This window comes from Canis aureus, chromosome 19 (genome assembly GCF_053574225.1).
Source record: "Canis aureus isolate CA01 chromosome 19, VMU_Caureus_v.1.0, whole genome shotgun sequence".
Lineage (NCBI taxonomy): Eukaryota > Metazoa > Chordata > Mammalia > Carnivora > Canidae > Canis > Canis aureus.
The window spans coordinates 4,309,939-4,327,931 of record NC_135629.1 but is presented as its reverse complement, the minus strand read 5'-3'; the positions used below and the strand labels follow the sequence as shown (position 1 = coordinate 4,327,931).

At 55.0% G+C, this 17,993-nt stretch overlaps 1 protein-coding gene across 13 annotated transcripts in view; it reads left to right on the top strand.

Moving 5' to 3' along the window:
* The window catches only part of IQSEC1 (IQ motif and Sec7 domain ArfGEF 1), a 379,425-nt gene that overhangs the window by 320,498 nt on the left and 40,934 nt on the right, over window positions 1-17,993 (top strand). For all 13 annotated transcript variants that reach the window (XM_077857658.1, XM_077857665.1, XM_077857666.1 and 10 more), the window contains one exon: window positions 14,866-15,160. In XM_077857658.1, the coding sequence (XP_077713784.1) occupies window positions 14,866-15,160 (295 nt within the window). The remainder of the gene's footprint in view (window positions 1-14,865; window positions 15,161-17,993) is intronic.

Sequence of the window (17,993 nt, the reverse complement as noted above, 5' to 3'; positions counted from 1 at the left end):
CCAAGGACTGCCCTGGCTTAGCTGGGGGTGAGGGTCTGGCAGAGAGTGGGCTATAGGTAATGGCAAAAAACAAAAACAAAACAAAAACAAAAACAAAAACAAAAAAACAGAAAGGGAAGAGGGTGATGCTATACACAGATGAGATCATGGCCGGGGAAGCTGTTTTGTAAACTTTGTTGCTTGAGGCCAGGTAAACAATGGGTAGGATGAAGGGGAAGGGGCTCCTGAAAGTAGATCCACAAGAGACATTTCTGGTTTGCCAAGCAGGAAGTGCCTAGTCTGGTGTTGGGCTACAGAACACCCATCCTGAGCCCCTCTTTTTGGCCTCAGCAATCTCAGCAAAGTCTCTCCATTGAGCCCTTCTCTGATCCACAGTGTGTGGTCCACAGTAGAGACGGCCCCATGCGTCTACACTGGTGTTTGCAGTTGGCAAAGTGTGTCCCCTCCCCCACTTGAGTCCCACATTTCTGTTGTGCAAGTGGGGCAGGAATGACACCCACTGCAAAGATGAGAGCCAGAATCCGAGAGAGGTGAGGTCACTTGCCCCAGGTCACTCAGCCCAGAAGTGGGGACCTGGTCTTTTTGTTTGTTTGTTTGGTTGGTTGGTTTTTTGGGAGGACCTGATCTTGACCTGGTCTCAACCTGGTCTGATCTCCACCCAGAGCTTCCCTCGCTCCCTTGGGGGCTTCTGGAGCCACAGGGGCATTGCTCCAGGTACAGAGACGGGCAGAGGGGGCTGCCGAGGGTGGGCAGGGCTGGGCTTCCAACCCCAGGAGACCACCTACAAGTCCAATTTGAGAATCAACACCAAGTATCAGATTCAGATTCCATCTTGACCATATAGAACTGAGGAATGAGGACATCTGGGAAATCGGAGCTTGGTGGCTGCGATGGCTGTGTGCTTTTGGATCATGACCATTGCAGTGGCATTACTGCTGTTGGGTCTTGTAAAAGTGAAACAGAGGACGCCGCAGAGCGGAAGGCCTTGGTGTTCCCACTAGTTATTCAAAGCTGTGGGAAGTCTTGGATCCTACCCCTCGGGACTTGGTGTTCTAAATCAGGTTTCTTGGGAATGACTGAGCTCAGAGCTGCGGATCAGACTGCCGCTCTTTGCAAAGGGGCCTTGGTGAGTATCGCAAGCAAGTGCAAACGCCTTTGACAGGCAGGAAGTGCAGGAAGACGACATATGGGGGAGTGCGCATGCAATAGGGAGTGGTGAGGACTGGGGCAGTGAAAGAGCCTGTGCCACCCAGGTGTGGCTATTCCCAGCTCTGTCATCCGGCCCATTATGGCCAGATCCTCAACTGTGCCTGTCCCCAAGAGAAGTTGAAAAGTCTGGATTTTTATTATTAAAAAAAAAAAAACTCTAGATGTTAACTCTTGGTGAGTTGTTGCAGTTTGGCAGGGGAAGGGGTTTGTTTGTTTTTTTAAATACTCCTTGGGCCTGGGGCTGCTGATCTGGAGCTCTGCACTGAGACCTTGTGAGCCCCTTGCACAGAGGCCCTCTGTCTTCCAGATAGCTCTATGAAGTCTATGGTGTCCATATGAAGAGTGGCAGTGTGGGCACTGGGCCTCCCATCCAGTTGTCAGGGACAAGGCTCAAGGTCCCAGATGGGTGGGCCGCACCCCTGCCTTGGCCCTGGCCCGGATAGCACTGGCAAGAATAAAGGCCTTTTACATGGTCTGTCTGTGCGTTTGACTGCAGGACTGGCTTTCCTCTTAGTTTGGGCCTACCCTGGTTTGGTGCTCCAATCCCCAGAGATAGGGTAAGATCCCAGACAGCTTGAGGACATCCCTGGGACTAATGGTGATGCCACTATGAGCAGCCCTTCACCAAGCAGAGGCCCTGGCGGGCCCGATGGCAGGATGCTCACATCAGTCCCAGGCCCCTGCCCTCATGCAGAGCTTCATGGCTCCCCTCTGCCAGCTGGCATTCAGCCTAAGTAAAAGTGCACATTTGCCAACCTTTGGAGTGAGACTCTGCCCCTGCTTCCTGTCTGAGGCCCTGTCAGGGCTGGCCTGGCCCAACATGTCTCCCAGGGTTGTGGGAGGTGGGCCCAGGGGAGCTGAGCCGGGGTCCCCAAGGGGTGAGACTACGTGAGGCCCCCTGTTCCTTTGTACTCAGGGCCTGGAGAGCAGTATTCTGGGCACAGGCAACATATCTGTGTCGTGAAGAAACTTGCTGGCTTCTGCAGCCGCTTAAGATTTCCAAGGCCCAGCTGCCAGGCGAGGGAGTTAGTGTGGACACAGATCCCTGTCGCGGCTGGGCTGGGCCATGTGTCAGTGACCCAGCCAGGCCTCTCTCTGCTCGGGCCCTCGGTGCTCCTGCTTGCACATGACAGAGGCGTGAGCTCTGCCCTTGAGGGGAGTGTAGAAGGGGGCCCAGGTGAAATGCCAGGGACAGTGGGATAAGGGGGGCGCTTCCCAGGGGATCTGAGAGGAAATCCACAGGGGTTCGGTCCTATGGCTCCTGATCCAGGGGAGAAGGTAAGACAGCCATGGCTGTCTGGCACAGAGTTCCCTGTATTTGTTGAATGCATGAACAACTGAGAGATGCTGCTTCCCAGGTGTGTGTAGGCTCCTTAGTCACTGGCTGCATCACTCATTCATTCCTTTGTTCATTCATTTATTCACCCAACAAATACTGGTATCTGCTTGCACCAAGCCCTGTTTGAGGCACTGGGGATGCCTGATAAGACACAGAAGCAGCACAAGCAGCCACACCCCCACCCTTCCAGAGCCTACTTTCACCGGGTCAGAGACGGACTTATCACAACGAATGGAAATCAAGGCGGTCAGCAAGATGTGCTGTGAAGAGAACCAAGAGTTCAACATGACAGGCAGTGCTGGTGGCACCTGTAGATCTAGAACACCTCTTTTCCTTCCCTCCTGCTAGGGTGACTCCTGCCCAACCCACCCCCCATTTGCCATGCTCTGAGCTCCAGGGGACACCTGCACAGGCACCCACATACCACGAGGGGCCCCCCCTGGCCCTGCACAGGGCACCGTGTTTATGCACAGCCAGGCCCCCAGAGTCATGATCATTCCCGAGTGATCTGCTCGCAGATTCACGGGGCGGCCCTCCAACCCCTCCCTGTCTCCAGGACCCTGAACTGTAATCTCCAAAGCCCATTCTGGTCCTCGAGGCTATTTTGATGGGAGTGACTCACTAGCAGAGCAGTGGGACAGTACAGCCCATCTCCAGCAGGCAGGCAGGCAGACAGATGTTCTTTATGTTCAGGAGTGAGGTCTGGGCTGGGAGACTGGAGCCATCACCTCCCCGGGGCTTGGAAAACATGTTGACAGGACAGGCCAAGGGCTTGGCTGCATGTGCTGGCTTCACGGGACAGCGGACTTTTCTCCCTCCCTCTGACTGTGCGCTGATGAGAACGAGCCCCAAGAATGCAGCCGAGGCCCTTCCCGGATAATTCTAATTAGGCAGGGCATCGGCCGTCCGCAGGGTTCCTTGCCGGACACCGTCTCAACTCTGCCATGCCGCCTCAAAGCAATGGCTTTCCCCTGACCCCAGGCAGGGGAGAAATTGAGGCTCAGGGAAGCTGGGACGGGAGATCCTCCCCGTCACTCACACCATCACAGCTTTGGGATGGAAGGTGCCCGGCAGTGCTGTGCAGGGTGCTCGGGACCAGAGGGCAGGGAGCAGGGCCTCGTGAAACGGCCCCCTTCCTTCCTGCTGTGCTCGAGCAGCCTAAGAAGACCCCACCGTGCCTGCCTTTCCTCGTGCCGCCTGCCCACCCCGCCAGGAGCCGCTGACAAGCTGGGGGAATGCTGGATGTTGGTTCAGTTAGCATAGCTCTAAAAATAGCCTCCTGCTTTGAGAAATTCATTGTTCAGAGTCCTATATTTTTGTACGTATATAAAGGCCACTTCTGGAGGTCTCGGTGCTGGCTAATTAGAGATAATGCTGTGGCTGGGAGGGGCTTCTGGGCCAGATTTGGCGGCCTCAGCAAGGCAGGCCTCGGCAGGGCAGGCCTCGGGGTGGCAAGTTAGCAGGAGGGGGTTTGGCCAGGGCCCTCCCCGTGGATGTCAGAGGGCAGTCAGCAGAGAGGCAGCTGGGCACCCACGGCAGGGTTTCTCTGGGAGCAGCTGTTCTAGACTCAGGGGCCACTTGAGATGTCTGAGGGTCACAGAAGCCAAGAGACGTGGGGATGGAGAGCAGGGCTCAGTAGTAAGGGCTGTGGGTTCCTGAAATTGGCCCTGCCTAAGCCCCAGCTTACTGGTGGGAGGGGTCAGGCAAGCCCCTACCCCCGGCCGCCCACTGACCCTCAGGGAACAGTGAGGCCCCAGAGGAGGGGCCCCAGCTGGCCACATCCTCTCCTGCCAGCCTGAATCTCAATGACCCCAGCCCGTGCCCAGTGCTCTTTCCTTCTAGTAGCTCCTCCCATGGTGCCCCTCTTCTGTCACCATTCGGATGTGCCCAGGTCTGTCCCAGCTTTAAAACCAGTGTTCCTTGCAGCCCCCAACCCCCTTCAGCTCCCATCCCAATCCTGCTGTCTTCTCGGCCACCATCCTTGAAGGCTTCTTCCGTGCCAGGCCCTTTCCTCAACCTGCCACAGCCTGACTTCTGGCCCCATCTTGCGCCAGCCTTGTGTCGTCGTGTCCCTCCTCTCTGCTGCTTCAGCTTCTCGGTGGTTCTGGCCTCCCCAACTTGGCATCAGGACCCTGAGGACTCCTGCCCTTCCCCTCATCCCTCCCCCAGGCGTCTTCACCTAGCTGCAGACCCTGCCCCAGGCACCACCACCAGGATGCTCCTTCTGTCCTCCCCGCTCACTCTGCCTGCAAGTGCTGGTCCTGCCTGCTCCCTCCCCCCGCCCCCACCCCACACATGCCAGGCTGAGCTGCTCCATCCCTTGTGTACACTGTGGACACCCACCACCACCGGCTCCGCTCCACCCCTTACTGCCACACGGCGCTCCTCCTTGGGTCCTGGCTGAGGGCGCAGGCCTCCCAGGAAGCCTCCCCACCCCTGGCAGCAGGACACGGGCTCTGCTCACCATCCTGCAGCACCAGACCCTTCCTCCGTTGCTGCCCTGAACACAAGCCATCATTAATCACCTGTATCCCGCAGTGTGCGCACGAGGACAGGGCTATGTCTGTTTGTTCACTGCCACACTCACAGTGCCCAGCAGGGGCCTGGCCCCTGGTTTGCATTCAGTACATGTTCACTGAGTGAAGTAACAGCGTCTTATGTTTTAACAGAACCTAGTTCCCTATTCCAGTGGGGAAGCCCCTGTTCTCAGGCCTGACATCCAGACAGTGACCAACCCATGTACAGGGGTGTGGTGGTGCCGTGGAGCGCTACAGAGAGAAATGAAGCAGGGAAGCATAAGGGAGGGCCAGGATCAGGGTGTGGCTTTTAAATGAGGCAAAGATGTAAAAGGTGAGGGAGGAAACCAGGTAGACATTTGAGAAAAGAGACACAGGAGAAGGGAAAGGCATGTGCAAATGTCCTGAGGTAGGAGTGTGCCAGGAGGAAAGAGTAACAGTGGGGCTGGGGTGTGGTGCCCAAGGGAGCATGGAGGAGGGGGTAGCAGGAAGAATAGGCTTCTGGGTCACTCTGAGGATTTGGGCTCTAAATCCCAGTGAGGGAGGAGCAGAGGACAGACTTGATCAGAGTTGTGTTTTAATAGGATCCCAGCTGCTGCATGGAAAAGGGCGGAATGGTGCAGTGGGGAGGCCAGGAGAGCCCCAGAGAGAGACTGTGGCAGCGACACGGGGAACAGGTGAGGGCAATGCAAACTAGGCTGTGGCAGGGGGCAGGCCAACTGGTCAGATGCTGCCTCTGTTTTGAAGGTGGAGTGGCTAGATTTGCTGACAGATGGGAAGTAGGGACTTGCCAGGAGCTACTCTCAGAGTTTTGGCCCCAGCAGCTGGAAGGATAGAGTTGCTCTCAGCTGAGGTTGGGGGAGCACAGGAGCTCCGTTTTGAGCCTGCCTTTGAGAGGTCTACTAGTCATCGAAGGGGTAGTGCTGGGCAGTTGGACGTTGGGTTTATTTGGTGCTCTTGTGACTACCGTATATCCTCATTAAAGCAAATTTGGTAACTAGTTAAAGCAAGAACCCACTTGACTCCCCTCCCCACTCCCACCCAGCCCTTCTGGGGTGCTTCTTGGGTTGTCCAGAAAGCCCATCACCTCCCTCAATTTAGATATGGTGCTCCTGGTTAACCTGCCAGAAGTCATGTTGAGCATGTGTGCCTCATGTGGACTCGCACCCTGAATCTTTTCAGTTCCTGCAAGGGCTCCAGCCTTCCCCAGCCTCTCCATCCCAGGCTTTGGCAGTGTCTGAAGGCTCTGAGCATGGGGCTCAACATCTGTGCCTGCATGCGTGCCTCCCCGGACTCATTCTCATGGCCTCTCCTAGAACTTCCACTGGCTCTGCAGGCTAGGAGCACATCCCTTCCCAGTCACCGCTCCTCCTGAGGACCCTTTCTTCTGGATCCCGTTCGTCCCAAACCTGCCCCCCAGGGGAGACACCCCGCATTGCCAGGCCTCGGTCTAGGTGGTGCCCAGCAACTCACCCCAGGAGGGACAGAACTTTGGAGTGTTCCTGGGAGTTCATAAGCCTCCTCGGTCACTAAGCAGGCATCCGTCTTCCCAAGAACCACTTACCAGGTGTGGTCCAGCCTGTAAGGCTTTAGGCATCTGGGGAGCTGCTGCCTTTCCTGACGAGGGAAGAGGGTGTGGATAGCCTGCTTATTTAGGAACAGCATCCCTAATTTCCCTCTAGAGGTCTTCTCTATCCCCTTCTTGCTGGGCCATACCGGCTGTGTGTCCCTTTATACATCCACTCTTCCCTTGCAGTGCACCCTTCTGTGTCTTTGTACTCTGCTCCTTGCAGCCAGGCCAGCCCTTGGGCTACCTCCTGGCCCGGGGACTCTGGTGGGAAGGACTAGGGGAAGGTCACACAGCTGAGTCGGGCTCTGCCCCAAGCTCTGCAATCTTGGGCAAGCCACAAATCCTGAGTCTCCTCAATGGGATCATTGCAGGGATTAAATACGTGGATGTGGTTTGTGCAAGGGCTCCCATGTGGCACAGTGGCTGAGTATACTTGAGTGGTGACGCACCCTGAGCCACAGCAGTCCCAGAAGGCTGGTTTTCTAGACCCCACTGAAATACCTGCACTACCCCCTAAAATAGCCCCTTCCCCAGTAGCTGAACTGCTAAAAACCTCTACTTCCCTAAAGCTCCCAGGCTGCCTTCACCCTGCCTCTGGTTCCACAGACCTGCCTGCCTCCATTGCCCTAGGATGAGGCCCTGCGGAGGCAGCCCCCGAGGCTGCGTTTCTCCAGCTGAACCTTCCCTCCTCTTGCTCAGAGGACATTGACTCCTTTTCCTTCCCACCCTTACCTCCTCCCCAGACCCTGCCCTAGTCTGTCTGCATCCCTACCTGAGGACCTGGAACAGAGCAAAACTGTCCCCTTCCCTGGCCCGGGTGATAGACATCAGTTAATATGGCCTGCAGCAAAGAACTGTAGAAGCCCCACAGCTGTGCATATGAGAGCTGGGAATTAATTGTCCCTGCTCTGTCTAGACTCCCTTTCTGGAAATCAGAAACCCTGAAAGCGGAGTGTAGGGGAGGCCACAGGGCCTGGAGGCATGAGGGGTGTCCATATTTCAGAGGCTATTTGGCTCTGGCCCATGCAGACTGCCAGCAATCAGTGTGGATCAAGGCTCTGGACCCCCAGTGTGTCAACTGCATGCTTTTCCTCTAGGCAGCTGGGTAGCCGAGACATCCACTTGGGGTCAAGTCCCAGCCCTGCTTTCCTGCACAGGTGACCTTGGACCAATAACTTCACTGAGCCCCAAGCTCTGAGGGCACAGCTCCCTCCTAGCTCCCAGAGATGGTAGTTGGGCTATAGGCCACGTTTAAGCACTCAACACAGCACCTGTACCCAACAGATTTACAAAGGAGGGTTACTGCTGCTAACCTACCTGGTGTGTGTGACTAAGTCGCATAAACACAGTGAGTAAATGTGCAGGCTCAAGCCACGATGCCTGAGTTCTAGCCCTAGAACCTTGGGGTTAAGTAACCTCCTCTCGGTGCCTGTAGGGTGGTTTAGAGGACTCAGGGAGTTATGTATGACAGAAGACTGCTGAGCTCTATAGACATTAGCTGGTACCACCATCGGCCTCATTGATGTTAGGGTGAACAGCCAGCCTCCTAACAGAGGGTCCCTGCTTCCCCCGTGCCCCCTTGTCTCTTCCTCTTTTTTCTTGAGGTCATTCATGACTTCATAGGCCATAATTAGAGACATCCGTGGCCCGAGTGGCTGAGGCCCCCTGGCCCTAACTCACTCCCCAGCTAGAGTCAGGACGTGGCATCTGGGCCATGGGGCCCAGGGCCCTTTCTGGGACTCTCCTACCCTCCCCAGGGCGTCATCACCAGTGACTATGGCCCATGGCCGGAGGCGGCCATCCTCACAGAGAGAGGCCTTGTAGCAGACAGGCGGGTGACCCTGGCTTGCACACTGGGCCTGTCTGCCCCCAACCTCTAGCTGCCTGGACTTGTGGGTTGGGCCCTGTCAGTCAAGGAATAACCGGAGACAGCAATTAGAAAGTGCCTTTTATGAGCCAAGCAGTCTTTTAAGGACTTCATCTGTGTCCTTAAAATCTGGGGAGCTGCTGCCCTTCCACTATAAGAGTTGTGTGAACTCTCATAGTGGTCGCATGAAGTCGGGACTCTGCCTCCATTTTACAGGAAGGGAAACTGAGGCACAGAAGTGTTCCTGCCCCTGGTCACACAGCTGGTGAGCAGCAGAACCCAGGCTGCAGCAGGGAGCCCATCCAGCCCTTCAACTTGGCAGAAAGGCACAGGGGTGTTGCCGGGGAAGAGGGGAACTTTTCAAAATGTATTCTCTCCCTTCTTAAATGCTTCTCATTGTCCTCGGGCAGTCAGGCACTCTGGGGGCCGTTCTGCAGTGATCCAGCCATTTCCCCACATAAAAATCACACCCGCCAGCCTCCCCTAGGGAAAGGCATGTTGGGAAAACCAGAGAAGGGGAGGAGGAGAAGGCTGGAGTCACTTTCCAGAGACTCAGGGCTCTGTGTCCCTGGGCCAGCAGGGGAGGGCAGGGGACACATCCACGTGTAGTTCCAGCTATCACCTGGATAGCCACGCTGGGCCAGGCCCACCTTTGGAGCCCCGTTGGGCGCATGGGGTGCTTCCTCTCAGGAAGGAGCCAGTCTCGGGTCCTTGTGTGTGCTGGAGGCCAGGGCTTTCAGGGAGCAAGCCCTCATGGAGCAGGACTCCCGGTGGGCTGGGGAGACCCCACACTCTTCCTCTAGATAATTACACTGTGACAGCATGGGAATGGGGGCTGCACGGCACTGGGGCTGGCCATGTGCAGGAAGCAGGATTTGCGCTGGGACCAGAGTGTGGTCCCCCAGAGGTGGAGAAATACAAGTGAAGGGCAGTGGGGAGGCCCAGGGTGGAGGTACAGATCCAGACGGTCCATAGCGGCTTCTAGACAGTGTAGGAGTCCTTTTGCTGTATTTCAGACAGGTGTCTGACTTGCTACAGCTTGCACACCTCCAGTGACAGAGACCTCAGCACCTCCTTAGCAGCCCTCACCACGTGAGAGCACGCTTTCTCTCGTTGGGTGACCTTGGTCATAGTTCTGTCCAGGGAGATCTGCTCCATCCTCCTCTTTTCAGCCTGCCAGAGGCTTGATGATAGGCATCATCTCTCCCTTCTGGCTGCTTTTCTCCTAGCCAACCAGTCCAAGCTTTTGGTGAGAGGTGGTTTCCAGACCTGGACGTTTATTTCTGGCATACTGTAATTTGGGGTTGGCAAGTAGAGTTCATGTCAGGCGCCTGCTGGGGTCAGTCACGTGGAGCACTGTGTTGGAAGATCTTCAGGAGGGAGTCTGTGATCAATTAGCAATGTCTACCATAGGCAGACGAAAGTGGGGCAATCCAAGTGGCCCAGGTTTGTGATCTGCACTCTTGCACTCTGAGGCTCTAGACTGTCAGGGCAGCACCCAGACGTGGTCCTCTGTGATCTGACACCTGTAGCAGACCGCAGGGCTGTGTTCACTTCTGGCTTTGTATTAATTCATGTCAGTGACTGGCTTCCCAGCTGCATCACAGCATCAGCTCATGTTAAACTTATGGTCAGCCGAAAAAATCTTGTCTTTTTTGAAAGAACAGTCATCAAACCGATCTTCCCCCAAGCTTGACATTGTTTCCATTATATGGCTATATAAGTAATTTAAGTCAATCCCTGTTGACGGGCATTTAGATTATTTCCAAATGTTTATAATTAGAAACAATACTGCAGTGAAATTCCTCGTATTTACCTCTCTGCAGATTGGCTCGTTTCCTTAGCGTGAATATCCAGAAGAGGGATTACTAGACCAGGAGCATCTTCTGAGAGTGCTGGGCAGTAGCCACCTAACTGTCGTAGAATGTTCCAGAGACTCTAAACTGTCAGAGCCTGTCAGGCACTTGGAACAGGTGTCTATCCCACTCCCTGATTTGCATATGGCCCAGGCGGCTGTGAGAGATCACGAATGCCATTGTCTAGTGTAGGACCCACCACAGAGTCTTCGGGCCTGGCTGATGGACACAGGTTGTGGAGGAAGCTTCCCCAAGGGAGCTGACCCAGGTGATGAGACATTGAGCTCCGATTGGGAAATCACTGTGGTGAAGACACAGCATTAAGGTGGGCTGCTGGTTGCCGGAAGCTCGGGTGGCAGCATGGGGGATGGGAAAGACCTGGGCTGGGCCTGCTGGTTCCCTGACCCCCAAATCCCTGCTGGGTCAGGCATTGGACATCATATAAAGCAGAGGCCTATGGGGTGTGTGATCTACTGTGAGGAGGGGGAAGAGGACTGTCCCGTTCACACTCCCGCCAGGAGGGAACTAGGTGCAGAGTTGAGTACTAACTGGGACGGAGGGGCCTTGGGTTTCTGGCTGTTTCTGCAAGTGTAGCATCATTATGGGCTCTCCTGGAGCACCTTCCAAATCAAGTGGATTTGATAACTGTTTCTGGCTAGTACTCTGAAAAAGTTGAACCAACTTAGACTATCACTCCCCATACTTATCAACACTGGGCATTTTCACTTGAAAAAAATGATCTTTCTGAACCAGTTTGGCTCAAATGAAGAAAATATTTTCTTTTCATGTCTCATAGTATGTAGTTTCTGATTATTCTCTGGCTCAAGGTGGGTTCCTAAGCACCATACAAACATTCATGCTGTGCTTTCTTTTGTCCACTCGTGTATTACAGGGCAGTGTTCATTGTGGGGCAGTAGGATGGCCTGGCCACTTCTTCTCTGATCAGGGTGGTCTGAGGTTGGTTGTGATTTGGTGGGGCACAAGGGCAGCCTCATTGTACACATCAAGGGGATACCATTCACGTAGATTCCTCATTGTACACATCAAGGGGATACCGTTCACGTAGATTCAATGGGACTTGGTGACAGATTACATGGGGCAGGGGTGCGAGTTGGCTGCAGGGGAGGTACTGAAGTGGTGACACTCAGGATCTTGGCTTTGGTCACTGCGTGACGATGGAGAAAGATCATGAGTTTGGTTTGGGGTACCTAGGAGGTCTGGCAAGGATGATGTAAAAAAACAAAACAAACCAAAACAAAACTGTTCCAGGACCCAGCACACAGCAGGAATGAGGGGATGCCTTTACTTATTTGGCAAGTATTTACTTAGCACTGTTAGCTGGGCACAGGTGGTGGCCCTTGGGGAACATCAGTAAGAGAAGTTACCTCCACCCTGGTAAAGCTTATCTACTGATATGGGAGATAGACAACAAAGCAAAAAACACACTATATACGTTATGTGTTTTGAAGTGGTGATCATCATCAAAGATTTAAAAAAAAAAAGCAAAGAAAGAGACAGGAATCCTGGTGGGGAGGGAGCTGTGATTTTAAATCTGGTGATAGCAGAGATCTGGGGAAGAGTGTTCCAGACAGAAAGAACAGCCAGTGCAAAGGCCCTGAGGCAGGAGCATGGCTGATTACTTTGAGCAGAGAGAAAGGAAGCCAGTGAGTCAGGAAGTCAGAATGAGCCAAGGGGGTAAGGAGCCAAGATGGGAGCAGCTGAGGTCAGGCATTCAAGGACATTGCAAGGACAGCTCCTTCTAAGCTTGAAGGGACCAGGGATGGCACTTGATCTTATGTTTTATCTGAGTCACCGCAGCAGCCGTGGGGAAGAGTAGGGGGACCACTGCTATTGTGAGGCTGTTGTGATAATCCAGGGAGCAATGATGGTGACCTGGACCATCTGCTGAGAAGTGGGCAGAGCCTAGGTGTGTGTGGAAGGTAGGGCTGATGGGGGAGAGGAGGTGGGAGTTGGAATTATGGTGAGTACAAAGGCTGCAGGTGACTGTCAGACCCCTACCCTTAGCTATAAGGTAAGGCTTGGCCCTCACTCCCTAGCATGTTCTAGAACCTGCTGGCTTAAGACAGCTGGGAGTCAGGTAATGCCCAGAGCAAGAATCCTGGACTGGCACAGCCCTAGAAAGTGCTTGCCTCCCATCAGCCACCTACATCCCTGTCATGTCACAACCCACACTGACATACTGCCTGTGAGTGACCCCAACCTTCGGGGCAGCTGGGCGCTTCTCCACTACCAAGCAACATACTGCCCTTGAGTCCAGTAGTTTGTCACCTTCTTCTCTTTCCTCAGTCCCTTCTGTCCCAAACCACAGCTCCCAGAGAATGATGACAGCCTCTCCAGTTCACAGAATGACCCCTGCCCCATCTCCACCGCTGTCAGAAAGAAAGTTCCTTTGCCTGATCATGGTAGCTTTGAGGCCCAGTGAGCGAGGCCTAGGTGTAAAGGGCTGAATCTTCCAGACATGAGAGGTGGACGCTGCTTCTTTACCCTGGGGCATGTCAGGGCAGCATGGTGACCTGCCCACCACTCCCTGACAAAGCCACCACAAGGCATGGAAGGGCTTTCTGCTCCGTGCCGTGCAGGCATGGAGACTGCCCCTTGGGCTCCCTGTGTGTCTGTAAACCGGGCTTATGAAACTATTTAAAAACCTTCTGAGCAGAGCCCCAGCTGCTTGTCTTCAAGGATGAGATTTTGTTTCCTGTCAGCCTCTTGCTTAGAAAAACAGACTCTGCCCCTGACTAAAGCATTTCCAGTATGGGGGATGTGTGTGTGGAAATACCTCCTTGTGAGATGCTCACAGACCACACAGAAAAGGTGAGGCAAGGAGGCATGTGGAGCCAGAGCAAAGGCAAAGGCCTTGGGTCCCCTGTCCATAGATGGGGCTCGCTCCTCCCTAAGTTTGGGATCAACCGCCTACAGGTCTGACAGGGGGATTCCCTCTCTCTTCCGTACAACTACTGAGTAAGCCACCAAGTGTTTATTGTGAAATGCTGTTCAAAGGTTTATCAAAAGAATGGGAAAATGTTAAGTTCTGCTGGTGTTCCCCTCCCACCACCCTATCACATAGACCCAGGGCCCAAAGGATAACTGCTCCTGGGTAACCGTGATGTCAGAAGAGTCTTGAAGGGTGGTCTTCCTCTGATACCTTAAAAGCATCTAGTCCATCCCATGTGGATAATGGACAGAGAGGCCTTTAAATGGGTGGCCTACCCTGATTCACAACCAAATCAAGGCAAAGCACCCAGAGCTCTTCCCCAAGGAAAGACCTTTGTCATACTTTAGCGTCTGGAGAGCAGGATGGGATGGCCTTTGTCACAGGACACCCACTGCATGTCCTTGGAGGCCAGATCCAGTTGGTGGTGCGGAAGTCCTGTACTATTCTTGAACTACAAGTTGGAAAGCAAGTGCAGGGATTTGCAGCCTATCCCTGGCTCGGGGCAGAATTGGAACTAAAGGGCAGGCTACTTCCCTCTGCCCCCACTGTGAGTCTGTCTCCCCCAGGAGTCAGTGAACAGTCACATTTTATACTCAACAGAGCAGCCCTGCCAGGCCTCAGGACGTGACAGTGGAAGCCAAGCTGAGCAGGGGGTAGACCAGTTGGCCCCACAGCTGTCATATGCAGGGTATTCCCACTGGCCTGAAGACAGGACCATTGAGGAAGGACCGCAGCCTGGGAAGGGATGCTGTGTTCCCTTCTCTCTGCTGGGGCGCTTCCAGAGAGACCCCTGCCCTGGCCCCAGAAATCAGAGTCTGTGAAGTTGAGTGATATCCTGCAGGGGCAGGGAAATGGTAAGGCTTGACCAGAGAGGCTACTAGAAGCCACGTGATAAACTACCTTGCCTCACTGCCCTGTACTAAAAAGCAGTCTGCAGCAGGAACCAGTGTTTGTTCTCTGAGTTCCCGAGTTGGGATGAGTAAGCCAGCCAATCCCTCTCTGTCCCCCCAGTCTGGCTGTTGGGACGTTGAGAGGGACGTATCTGCATCTTGGGAACAAGGGGCAGCAAGGTAGAGGGGTGTGGGTGCACCCACCACCCCCAGCCCCTGGCCTGGAGTCCCACCAAGTTGGGCTTTGATCTTGCCTCACCTGCTCCCTACCTGTGGGACCACAGGTCCCTGTACTTCTATAGGCCTTAGCTTCCCCACCTGGAAAAGGGGAATTAGTTCTTTCTCTGCAGACTGGCTTTAAGTTTTAGAAAAAATGTATGTATAACCCCGTTCATTCCCAAGCCTGCCATAACAAGGACCACAGTCCGGGTGGCCTCAGTAACAGACAGTTGTCTTCTCACTGTTCTGGAGGCTCAAAGTCTGGTATCAAACCTTCTCACGTAAGAGACGGACAGTAGGCAAAATCAACCAGCAAAGTGTGTCGAATGCCAGGGGGCAGTGGTGGGGACACTGTGGGGCTGCCTCTTGTCCCTGGCTCCCTGTCGGACTCTGGGGTCTGGGCTCACACTCAAAGGAGACCTCTGTCGTCTCTCTGTCCCCTGCAGCGTGGAGGGCGAGGCCCCCAGCAGCGAGACTGGCACGTCGCTGGACAGTCCATCGGCCTACCACCAGGGCCCCCTGGCACCGGCCTCCAGCCTGAGCCCCGACCGCTACGACCACACATCGGTGGGCGCCTATGGGCTGTACTCGGGGCCACCAGGGCAGCAGCAGCGCACGCGGAGACCCAAACTGCAGCACTCAACCTCCATCCTGCGCAAGCAGGCCGAGGAGGAGGCCATCAAGCGCTCGCGGTCCCTCTCTGAGAGCTATGAGCTCTCCTCCGACCTGCAGGACAAGCAGGTAGGCAGGGCCCACCACATGGGGACGGGGACAGGAATAGGTTCCCCGGCCGCTCTGGCTGGAGACCAGTGCCCGGCCCTTTGCTGGGGTTGCCATCAGTCCTTGTGGCCATGCATGAGGGCTAGGTAACCAAAAAATGAAGTGTCTGAGGTCCCAGGAGAGGCCTGAGCCTTTAGGTAGTCCTCAGGAGAGAGAAGGGCAGGAGATCAGTTTACAACATAAATAGCACATGCTCCGAAAAGAACACCCAAGCCCATCCACAGCCAGCGGGGCAAGGTTGCTTATTATATCCCCTTTGGTTTACAGTTCTGTGTTCTCGTGGGAAACAGCCTCACTGAAAGCTCGCTTCCTCCTGCAGGGGCCTTGGCCCAGACCCACCATGGGGTTGGCACCTGTGTGCAGAGCAAGGAGGGTGCACAGCCTGCCCGCTTGGTCAGGCTCCAGGGAGGACTATAGATAGCCTCTTGGGGTTGAGAGGAGAGGCCTGTCCCAGCTGCATGGTGGGCAGAAGGCGGAGGGAATGGGTGATCACTGGGCAGGGGGTAGAGAGCTCTCACCTCACAAGTGCAGGCACAGAGTAGGCACTTTAATAATTCTAGTGTGAAACTGGTGGCAAGGTTCGGGCTTCGGGAGAACCGTGGGCCATGGCCAGCAGCTGTGCACATATGTAGGGCCAGGTTTATCTGTCCAGCTTCCCCCAGCTCCTGGGCCCTGGCTGAGCTTTGGGCCATCTCCTCATGAGTCCTGGGTGGTCACATCCACCCCTTGCCTTGCTGCCCTCTGTTTGCTCCAGTCTTCCTTTTTGTCTTTTGTGGAGCAGCAGAGGTCTGAGCCTGGAGTGGCACCTGACTTCTAGGAGCAGTGCTTACTGCCCAGGGCGGATCTCCCCACCCCCCTGCCTCACCCCAACAGGGTCCCCTTCCCCCCCCTCCTCTCCCTGCTACCCATCTCAGCCCTGATTCTCTCCATCCTTCCGCAGGTGGCCCCTTGTCAGGCTGTGGGAGCAAATACCCACCCCCTGCCCCCTGTGGCACCGCCCCATTGCCAGGCCCATAGCAGGGGAAGACTACCCTCTGTGCCATTGATGACTAACACCCAGATCCAAAGTGGATCAGAAGCAGTTGATAGTAAAAGATCTCCAGCAGAACCACTGAAACAGAAGTGAGGAAGTTTAAGCCTTAGCAGAGGCCTGTGGAGATAATCATCTGCTTCATGTGGCCTTACTGTGGCCACAGCTGTTCGTTTTCAGCTGGCGCATATTAACCAATTGCCCACTGTGTGCCAGACACAGTGCTGGGTTCTGGGGAGTCAGCAGGGGACAGGGTGAGGCCACAGCTCTTGAGCTGACACTTTGGCCCAGGAGGTGGACCTACCAACAAGTTAGCAATAAAGACCGTTTAATTCCTGAGTGTGATACAAACTCCGGAGATGATAAAATAGGGGCAAGAAGTGGTGAGACTGCAGGAAGTGACAGCACTGGATAAGGACGCTGGGGAAGGCCTCCTTGAGGTGCCATTAGAACTGAGTATTTAGGGAAGGGGCCTTCCAGGAGGCAGTAGCCCCAGGTGCAAGAGTAGGACTAGGACAGAGTACGTGGGAACTGCCAGATGAAAGTGAGGTGCCCAGTTCCACGAGGTGGTAATGCCAAGTCCTGTTGAGTGAGGGGAGGAGCCCTTCTGCACCTTCTGGCAGCTTCCTATCAATGGGCCCAGGAGTCCTGAGTCATCGGAAGGTGGCAGTGTGCTCTGTGCAAGGGTGTTCCTCTCTGTTCCCTATCCCTCCCCCGTTGTTGAGAAGTCTCCTTTTAAGAGAGGGTGAGGGCTCAGGGTCAGCCCCACATCACCTCATTTCCCAGACCCTCTGTCTTCTGAGACGTGGGGATCCTAGAGCCCCTCTGCAGACCGGATGTCTTGTGAGTACTGGGTGGGGGGTGACATGCAGCAGGTGAGCACATGCTCACCTGGATTGGATTCCCTCCCCTGCACCCGAGTAAACTTTCAGATGGTGTTTTGGGTCAGTTGTGGCCCAGAAGGAAGAATGACCATGGTGAGTCTGCGGGGATGCCTCAGGGCAGGCCTGGGGCAGCTTGTGTCCTCCAGGGAAGCCCAAAAAGGAGGGACTGAGAAGGGCTTTGATGACAACACAGAGCCCATTCCTGCCTTTCCAGAGTCCCCCCTCTCCCCTCCTCACCCCTCCCCCAGATCTGGGGAGCCAGACTCAGACAAACAGAGGATTGCTTTTTGGTTTTCTAGGTCCAAAGTCAGTAGAAGAGAAAGAGGCCTGAAGTGAGCCCTGGGCCTAAGCCAGTGGCCCTGGTGCCACGACCCCACCGCCAAAGGTGACATGAGGGGACCAGGCTACTGGCAGAGAAGGGCAGAGAAGAGATGGCTTCCCAGAGCTCAGCCTTGGGCCCTTTATCAGCCCCGTTGGCTTCCAGAGCTCCACTCAAAACCCCAAAAAAACAAAGTCTGCTTACAGATGTGGAAGTGAGGTCATCTCTTTGGATGGTGTTCAGTAACTTCAGGGCAAGAGAAAAAACAGACCCACCCTGGCTGACTCTGGGCCCAGAAAGTGGTTTTGATCCACCCCACCCCCTCACACACACTAGCTGCTCTTCCCATGAGTGGAGCCACTCTGGCCAGCCTGCTGCTCCCTCTCCTGCAGGCCCCAGAGAGTTGACACGTTCAGCGCCTGGGGGGACCTGGCATCCCTGAGATGAGTGGCCTCCCAGAGCCGGGAAGCGAGGGGACCAGAATCTGTACTGGGATGTGTGGGGCTCCAAGCTGTGTACCCGTCACCCCGTGGCGCCCCTGAGCGACTCTCTCACCCTTGA